Below are 9716 nucleotides of genomic sequence, written 5' to 3' on the forward strand. Positions count from 1 at the left end.
TAATGCTGATTCATGATGGAAAGAATTAACACTTAATAAGTATTTGCATAATTTTGACCATATGCTGTGGCAGGTGTGAACAAGATAGAGAGTTTCCTGATTTTTACAGTTTCTAACCAACGCAAAGGCTATTTCCAAACAGAGGCATTAGTATGGGAAAGCCAGAAGTGTCCTGTAGCACCACATAGTTCATTCTCAAAGTAACACTCAAAGCCTTTATTCTGCTCTGCCCAGTTCAGCTATTGCTGCTAGTTTCCATTGACAATGTTATGGTTTGTTAACATTTTGGACCATTTGTTTTACCATAGCCTGCTTATCTCTTCACCCCAGGCATTTATGGTCTTGTGACACAGATTGGTATGAGCTAGGAGTTATGGGCCATGTCGACACAAGAGGCTGACTGTGCAGTTGTGACTGCACAGCCATTTAGTACTTACACACACAAATACTAAATGACTGTACAGTAACCGGCGTTATGTGCAGTAGCGTCCCCGAATGGCTTTTTGGTGATGCTGACTGCTCAGCAGCTCATTACTACTGCACAGTAGCGTTGCATCTTGCTTCGTGCCACGCAACACTACTGCACAGTAGTAATGAGCCGCTGTGCAGTCAGCATCTTGTGTAGATGCGATCGTGGTGCCCTGGTCCTCTCAAGCACCGATGCCACTAGACTCAAGTATCATTGTTATTATTTGTAGGCTGTAAGGTCTTCACCCCAAACTTTGTGCCAGGTGACTCTTTCCTCTCTAGATTATAGCAGGAGTGCATCAAATCTTTTGTGGGCAAGATTATGTTATACATGGATCCAAAAATTAGGTGGAAAGCTATCTGTGGTCATCTAAGATGGCTTCTGATTTGCACATTGTACAAAACTGGTGAAGTCAATTGGTTTTCGCAGGGTACTAGTCAAGGCAAGTGTTGGCCAAAGGGATTGTATGCTGTAGTCATAAGATCCATGCCACTATGCTCACAAATGCCAAATTTGGGGCTCAAATGCTCTCATGAAACTAATTGCGGCATTTGTGTCCTTGGCACCCTCACAGTGGAAATCTCATGAGAAGAGCTCCGTTCAACCAGTAAGGGACTTGAGGCTACACCACCTGATTCATACGACCAAGTGTACTTGGTTACACTGCTGGACTTCCAGATTTGGGTTGTCAGCAACGAGAGCCAATGAAATTAACCCAGATATCACTGACCAATGAATAAATTGGAGAAAGGTGCCATCTGTTCGCAAGAAAATTTATTAAATAATTTTCTTTATTATTAGTGATTAGCAATAACACAACTGTGTCAGGGCATATCTGGGTGGGTGCATCTACACATTCAATTAGTGCACAGTAATAAACTCCGGCACATATTGCACCAGAGTTTATTACTTCAAGGTGCTGTGTTTGGACATGCTCCTGGGACTGCAGTACACTGAGCTGGGTTGGAGCAGTCCTGGCTGACAGGGGGCTCTGCAGGTCAGCCTCCCAGCCTGGGGCTGCGCCGACCCAGCTCAACGTGCTGGGTACAAGGGTATGTCACTACGGAGCTAGCCAGCAAGCATCCCTCACATTGAAGCACCCTCATGCCCTAATCAGCTCCATCAGTGCCTACATGTGCATTGCTCTGGAGTAAAAAACTCCACCATAGGCTAGGACTTGTATTTACAAGTGCTAACTTACGGCAGGGTTAATTAGTTTACTCTGTCCTAAAAGCACTGCACATGTAGATGGTGAGACATTTACTGCAGAGCTAATTAGGCAAATGCACAGTAAATGTCTTGTGCAGATGTGCCCAGTCAACGTTAATTTTAAGAACAAAGACCCATATACTCTCTTGGTGTGTTGACCAAGGAACTGGCCTGCGCACTATGCATGTTGAGGAAGGATGTTTCCTAAACATAGGTCATGACAATGTTAACACCAAAGGATCCCTCATCATTACTGCAGTCGTTCTTGCTGAGTTTTGGGGAGAGGAAAGAGGAGACTGGAACCAGAGATTTCCTCCATCTGTCCACCAGCCCACCTCTTCATCTGTCTCTTTGGCAGCCGGCTGTTATCTATCTAACACGGAGAATAGGACCAAACCCTGTATCTGTTCTCCTCAGCTCCTTTCCCCCCGTAAGGGTGGGGTGTAAATGACTCTTCAAGCACATTTCAAGCAGAAGACAGTGGTGCACAGTGCAAGCATAGTGACAACTCATGCAGTTACTTAAGGACACACCTAGCTCCAAGCATGTGAGCAATTACACCAACATCAGCAGAGTCTGAAGGGGACACCTGGGAGGATGTTGGTGAGTCAAATCCCTAGTCTCAGTGGCGTATATGTGGATTATTTAATGGGGAAAAAATCAAACCCACTTACCAGTCTGCAACTCATCCAACAAGGGGAAGAGGCTGGAAAACTGCATGAGACAAAAAAAAGGTACTTTGTAAGTATCTGAATACAAAGCCAATGAAGAAGCTCAGTTACAATGTGTTTCCAGTGAGCTTTATGTCCCCAGGACTTGTAATGGATGAAGCTGCAAGCTCTTCTAGCAGGCTTGCCTCCCATGTCGGCACCTACACAAAATGTGTGGCTCCTCATCTATCCTGAGGGCTCAACAACCCACAGTTTTCAACAGCACATGTTTACATGAGAATTGAGCTTTTCTGAAAATCCCGGCCCAGGCACAGGCCCTGAACCCTTTTGGAAACCCACTCTGAATGGTTCAAACTCTGTGTGTCTCCCTTCGAAGTGACCAAATCATTTGTTTAAGTACATGTTTTTGGAACTGCAGTGGCACTCAGCCCTCTGGGACGAGTCCAGGTAAGCACTCCCAAAACTTTACATGTTTCTCTGGGACTTGATCCAGCACCCTTTGAAGTCAGGGCAAAGATTCCTGTTAACTCAAATAGGTGACAGCTCAGCTCCTTGAAGAGCAAGCAAATTCAAATCATCAGGATCCAAATAGCTGGCCGGGGAGACTCACAACAATGCTATGGCTCTGCAGAGGATTTCCAGGACTTCCTCAGTGGAAATCCCACCCCTTATGACTTCTCCTGCACAGCCCCAGCCTTTCCTGTTTGGACATCAGTCAGGGCCTGGCTGTGGAAGTATCAGAGGAAAAAAGTGAGGCTAAGCCTTGCCAGCTCTGGGAGAGTTTGAGTTGTCAGCAAAGGTTTGTCTTTAAAACAGTCTCACTGAATCCTACCTGCTGCCCACATCCCTAGCAATAAGACACTAAGAATGACTACCAAGTTGTGTTAAGATGTCCACACTTGTCCTGTAGGTACGATATTGTAGACACGATGAAAGCGCACATCAAGATGAATGGCTGCACTTCCTGCCTTACTACCGCTGAGGGATGTAAACACACCCGAAGCAATTAGCTTGTGTATTCACGCTAGCATTCATGGGTTGATTTGAGGTTTTTTTGCTTTGTTTTGTGGTTTTAAGCCTGGTTTACTGTATGTCATTGTGCAGATATATCAACAAGGCTCAAGATACATCAACTGGGCTACTGTGGTTAACGCATGTCAAAATCTGTAGCCAATGGCATATAAGAGAGGGAGCTAACATCTCTCCTTTAATCCTCAACCTGATTGATTAAGTGTCCAGTTACAGCTGGGTTGACAGCACAGCCTTTGGCCTGGGTGCAAAGCAGGGCTCAACCCTGCAGCTCTTAAGCTGCAATTGGGTAACACATACCCCCCCCTCCCCAATCTCATTATAAAATGATATACTATGAGGAGTACAAACAGTACAAAACAAACACCCACTCCCTAGCATACAGGTGAATTTCTAGATTGCTTTATAGCATCTTACAGATCTATAAGACACTGATGTTTAATGAATTGCTCAAATGATGCAGAAAACACCATGTGATGACTAGCTTGAAAAACAAGATACTTCACTTTGGGCGTGTTTGTGTCCCTTTGTGTTTGTAGCAGAGGGAAGAGGGTCTACAGCTCTACACATCTCACTGACTTCAATGAGAAATGAACAGACCTTAGCAAAGGGAAGAGAACAAAGGCCCCCGGTGCAGCTGCAATGAAATAAGCTGCTATATGAGCACACTTCTAAACCCTGGGATGATGCACAGTCACCCAGTTCCTTCAAATGACTGACCATGATGACGACCGTCAACAACAATGCCGTAAGCACATGGCACCCGGTAGATATTCCCTGGGTTCGGGTACAGACGGTACCAGATTCCTTGCTTCAGCCCAGACACGAAGGGGACTGTATAAACAAGAAGAATAAGCCTTTCTGCAATGAGTTCAAAACTGGAGTGGAAGACGAGTCTACATCAGAAACCAGAACTATTTGGTTTCTGGCAAAAGACATAAAACAAGCCAGACTTGTTGGAATAGGCAGTCTCTAAAAAGCAACACATTCCTCTTTCCTCATTTGTTGCAGGTGTGTTTGTTTTTTTCCACATATTTTCTGTCCTTGCCTATTCCCATCATTCCCTGTCTATCTGGCATCTTGAATCAGGGGACCTGGTCAGCTTCGATGCCCTGATTCATCCAAACCCTCCTTCTTCTCCCCGCCCCGCAAAAACCCCCAACACACCAAACCTAAGCCAAGGCTTCCTTTTAAGCATGTGTTTGGTTCCTTCGTTATTTAGCAAAGCGTGGGAGCCCATACTTGGGGGTCTTCAGTCAATGCTTACAGACAATCCTGGTGAAACCCTTTGCACTACTCCAGCCTTCTGCTTCTCTGCGTGAAGAATGGAAATGCTCTCACAATGTGTAAGGAAGGTTATTTATATCAAGAGAAAGCCATGTGGCCCTTTCCTCCATGGCACCTAGCACAGAGCCTTTTGTTTCTATGTCTCCACAAGTGCTAGCCATCCAACCCATCCTCTCCCTTGAACATATCTTATATCAGAGGTATATATAACAAGCAGTCTTTGTGCCCTGGGCAGTGGCCAGGACAGCGGCAGCAGCTGGGGTGGTAGCGTCAGCGGCAGGCAGAAGTGCACCACTCTTCTACCCCCTACTTAGGCTACTGACTTAAACAAAGCAGAAAAGGAGGCAGTGAAGGGGAATACTTGGTGTACATAACACTCCTCTCCACCTAATTCCCCTCTGCAAGGGTATCATACTCCATTACATCGTAGGTGAGCCGAGTAAGTCCATAACTTCTTCAGGGAATAGCTGCTCTGTTACATTCTTGAGCATGTCGGTCAACGGGGCCCAATCCTGAAGGGAGGCCTTTCCCTATCCTGCAATGCAGCTACGAACTTAATTTTCAGAGAGCTGCAGGAATGTTATCCTCTGCTTTCTAAGGAAAAGTCCTGTTAGAGTCCGAATGGAAGCATTAAATATTATTTTTATACTAAAGCACACGGGCTGCATTTTCCTTTGAGTTACCCCAGTGCAACCCTAATGATCTGGCTGCACTAACGCAACCGAGGGAAGAACTCGCCTCTCAGATCTGCAGTGCTTCTCCTCCATTTATTCATTACGTCTGATCATACACCAAACTGCACTGGCTTGAAGGCATGTTACAAGCCCCAAACCAGATTTTTTGCTTGTACAAAATCTTCTGCAGAGCTTTGCTTTGGAGGGCACAGAAAAAACTCAGCTCCTTCCCCCCCCCCAGCCATGGTCTTGATCTTGCCCTTTCTTCAGTGCCTCGAGTTGCTATGTGATGTGCGAAACAACAGGAGAGCCAAGTTTTTAAGATTCACAGCAACATGTAGTGGAAAGGACTGAACTTTTCGGTTTTAGGTGTTTAGACCTCGTGGGTTGCTATACATTTTATGGCCAGCAGAGGGGACACTTGCCCTTTAATCAAACTCTAATAAAACAAGTCAGAAGCAGGATTCAAACAAAAGAAGGAAAAAAAATATATTCTGGGGTTTGTTTCACCAAACATTATCGTTTCCGCAGCTCGACACTGATACTTTGTGTTCTCAAGAGGCGAAAAAAAGAAAAAAAAGAAAAAAAAGTGCTGAATATGTGACTTGTTCTTACCGAGTCTGTAGAGACTGAGGATGAAGCTAAAAAAATTCAGAGAGACCTCATTTTAAATTTTATTACTTCAGTCTCATAAAAATAAAAAAGCCCTACAAAAAACCAGGAAGAGGCATTTTATCTTGTTAGCGGTATATTGCTGAGTATGGAGTCACTTCTATCTTGACTTGCTAAAGTGAGGATTAGGGGGGAAAAAATGGCTGAAATGCAAAAATTTAGACAGGCCTTCATAATAGGAGTAATAATTGTTAGGATTTTTTCCCAGGCTTCAGTTTCTCCAAAGGACTGATACACATTAGCTAATTAATTAGATTTGGAACAGAAAGGTTAGACGCTGCAGCTGAAGGATACGTCTTCTGTTTTCATTTTAGGCCTTTTTTTGGATATGTTCTAACCTCCAGAAAATGGAGGATTCGGCTCATGCAATACAGCAGGATTCAGCAATCATGTCCAGACTCTGAGTTTTGTGTACCCATGACAAACCGGTCAACTTTTTCTCAGAGAAAGGGTGGATTTAAATCTTTTATGTCCGATTTATGGAATCGATTCTGAGCTCACAGGAACTTCTTCGGTGCTCCTGAGAGCATTATGCAGTGGGCGACGCTGATTATGGCGTAGGGGCAGGCCTGTTCATTACTATGATTAAAGTCGAGAAATAATTGGAAGAGAAAAAGAAACCGAGAAACTGGTGTTATAAAGGAGACAGCCAATGGTCCAGTTCTGCATTTCCCTTCAAGACTCCAGGCTGTCCAGGGTCATGGTCAGCAATCAGCTGGTTGTCAGCTGGCCTAGGGACAGCCCTGGAGTCATTCTGGAGACATCAGTGGGCCTGTTCCAGGATCAATTTAGCATAAGAGGCATTGGACCCGAGCCTGGAGTCCAAACTCCTCCCAACCTTGTGTTCAGACACTGTTTGGTAATGTAGCCCCATTGGAGCTCCGAGCGAGCCTCACCCTGTTGGCAATTGGGCTGCCAACCTGGTAGCGTGGCCCCATCACAACTGAAGGTCCGCTGCTTGCAATGGGAGCCAAGCCTTTGTCACTGGGGCTCGTTTTCAAAGCAAACTGTTCTCACGGTTGTGGGGGGAAGCATGAATAATGCTGATGCACAGAGGAGGGTTTCTGTTGGGCAAAAGACTCATCATGACATTGGGGGTGGGGGGAACCAAGAGTTTGGAGACGGCCACAAAAATAAAGGGGAAGAAATGGTTGCGCAGGAAAGACACTGTTGTGGTACCCGAGGCTGGAATTAGGCAATGGGGCTCACCGAACTAACTGATCTATTTGCTTAGCTGAGATATCTCCCGAAGTATCTCAGTGCCGTTAGGACAGATTGAAACCTTGCTCCTGCCTGGAGGACTGAGGGGAACAAGGTGGCTGTGTGGGGAGCTGTAAGGCAAAGGTCTCTTAAGCGTTTTGCCTATTTAAGGGTAAAATGACCAAAGGGTGCTGGTTTTAGGGAGTACCAAGCCCCTTACGCAGGAGTAGCTCATCTTCACAGGTGTATATGAGAGAGCGCTATGTTTGTATCATATATTCTTTCTATGCATGCTAGGGGGGATAAAGCAACTACCCTAATTCCCAGCATGTTCATGAAAAGGTGGCTGGAGAGGGGCCCATAGGACAGCAAGTAATACCAATGCACCAAGAGGCCAAATTGCATAGTAAACCCACAGCTCAGGAGAGGTTTTCTAAATCTGCTGGTGAGTGCGGGCTCATTTCCCTCCAGGTTCCAGTTGGACCTGGGGGCGAGAGTTTGGATGAGAGATGGGCACCACTGGGATGAGTTTTGGAAGCATCCCTGCAGCAAACAAGCACTTGTAGAAAGGTTGGTAGTTTTAAGACAAAAACATATACCAAGAGTAGGCCAACAAAAGCTGGCAAAATGCCCTGCAAACAGGATGTATTGACTTTCCCAGGGCTCCTGTTGTGTACAGGAGCAGGCAGTAAACACCTGGCCGTTTGCTGTCCATTCTTTCTGTGCAGAAAATTCACTCATTGATTTGCTACCACTCCCTCTCAGGGGGTGAGAAAGTGAACTCCAGGGGTCCTTCTTTGGAGAAGTCATGGGAAGTAGTGCTACGAATGCTGGGAAACTGGAAAGTAGGACTGGCTGCAAGCATCTGCATTGCCAGGTTACAGTGGGGGAAAAAAGGCTGAAAGCTCCAAAGCCGATGCAATGGTATAAATTAATTAGAAATGCTTAAATATATCAAGAACAAATGCAATAGATCTGATACCAGACCCTGCAAATGGTATAGATCTGATACCAGACCCTGAGGGAGAAATTATTCATCATAATGCAGAGATGGCACAAGTGTGCAAGAAATATTTCTGCTGTCTTTGGAAAAAAAAAGCAGAAAGGCATATTCGCAGTCTTAGAGTGACAGAGTATTTTTTTCCATTCCATCTGCAATGCATTTAAATAGTTATCAAATTCATAGGCCGCGGAACGGGGTGGGCCACCCGGGCCACGGCCCAGCCAACTTTCAGCATGTTCATTTAGCTAGCTGTGCAGCTAAAAAAAAAAAAAGGAAAAGCTATAGTTTTAACCGGAATGACAATTGTGCATTTGTGGGTTATATAACTTAACATGTTAAAAGTTGGTCGGGCCACGGCCTGGGTGGCCCACCTCATTCTGCAGCCTATGATCAAAATTAAACCCTCTGGAAGACAAAGGGCCAGATAATGTGCGCCCAAGAGAAGGAAAAGAATTGGCTGAAGGGCTCTCTGAACCATTACTGTTGTTATTAAAAGCTATCTTGAACACTGGGGAAGTTCCAGAGGCTGAATAAAGGGCTATGTTGTGCCAATATTTAAAATGGTAAATGGGATGATCCAGGAAACTATTGGCCGGTTAGCCTGACTTTGTTCCTAGTCCGAATGGGAGGAAGTCAGCATGGGATGCAACAAGTAAACAATTTAAAAAATGGGAATGTAATTCGTGCCCATGGTTTCAGGGAAGATGCATTTTGTCAACCAAATTGCTATTATTTTTAGATGGATCATAATTTTGGTGGACAAAGATGACCTTGTTGACATAACGGACTTCAGTAAGCTATTGGATTCAGTCCCTGAATTCTCTGTATTCAAAGCTAATACCCATATCAAATGGATTAAAAACTAGATGCCTAACTGATAGACTGCAAACAGTAATTGTTAATGGAGAATTATTACCAGACAGGGCCTTTTTGAGTGGAACCCTGCTTGGATTGGTTCTGGGCCCAATGCTATTAATTATCATTTTCAACTAGTTGGGAGAAATGCTAAAGCATTGTTGATAAAATTTGCTGATGACACAAAAATTGGTGCAGCGGCAAATAATTATGGGGGCACATCAGTCAGTGTGACACAGTTGCTAAGAGAATAAAGGCAATTCTTGGATGAACCAGTAAATATCAAATAGTGTTGTTCCCTCTGGCTCCAGTATTAGCAAGACCGCTGGAATTATACATGCAGGACACAGCTCAAATTATGCATGCAGGACACCCTTTGTCAAAGGGTATTGACAAATTGGAAAGTGTTCAGAAAAATGATCTGAAGTCTGAAATCTATGTATGATACAAGGAGAGATTGGAGAATTACCTTCTATTTACCTAAGAAAAAGGTAAGAAGTGACCGCATGATCGCGGTCTACCACTGTCTACATGGAAAAGAGATTTCCAATACTACAGTTCCTTTAATTTTGGAGAACAGAGATACATAGTTTCATAGTTTCATAGTTAGTAGGGTCGGAAGGGACCTGAGCAGATCATCGAGTCCG

The 9716-nt window shown here is 44.6% G+C and overlaps 1 protein-coding gene across 2 annotated transcripts in view; it reads right to left on the reverse strand.

Annotated features, from left to right (window-relative positions):
• Positions 1 to 9716, reverse strand: part of HABP2 (hyaluronan binding protein 2) — a 37120-nt gene that overhangs the window by 17798 nt on the left and 9606 nt on the right. For both annotated transcript variants that reach the window (XM_019556212.1, XM_019556211.1), the window contains exon 2: positions 2353 to 2392. In XM_019556212.1, coding sequence (XP_019411757.1) covers positions 2353 to 2392 — 40 coding nt within the window. The remainder of the gene's footprint in view (positions 1 to 2352; positions 2393 to 9716) is intronic.

This window comes from Crocodylus porosus, unplaced genomic scaffold, assembly GCF_001723895.1.
Source record: "Crocodylus porosus isolate Cpor-Errol unplaced genomic scaffold, CroPor_comp1, whole genome shotgun sequence".
Taxonomy (NCBI): domain Eukaryota; kingdom Metazoa; phylum Chordata; order Crocodylia; family Crocodylidae; genus Crocodylus; species Crocodylus porosus.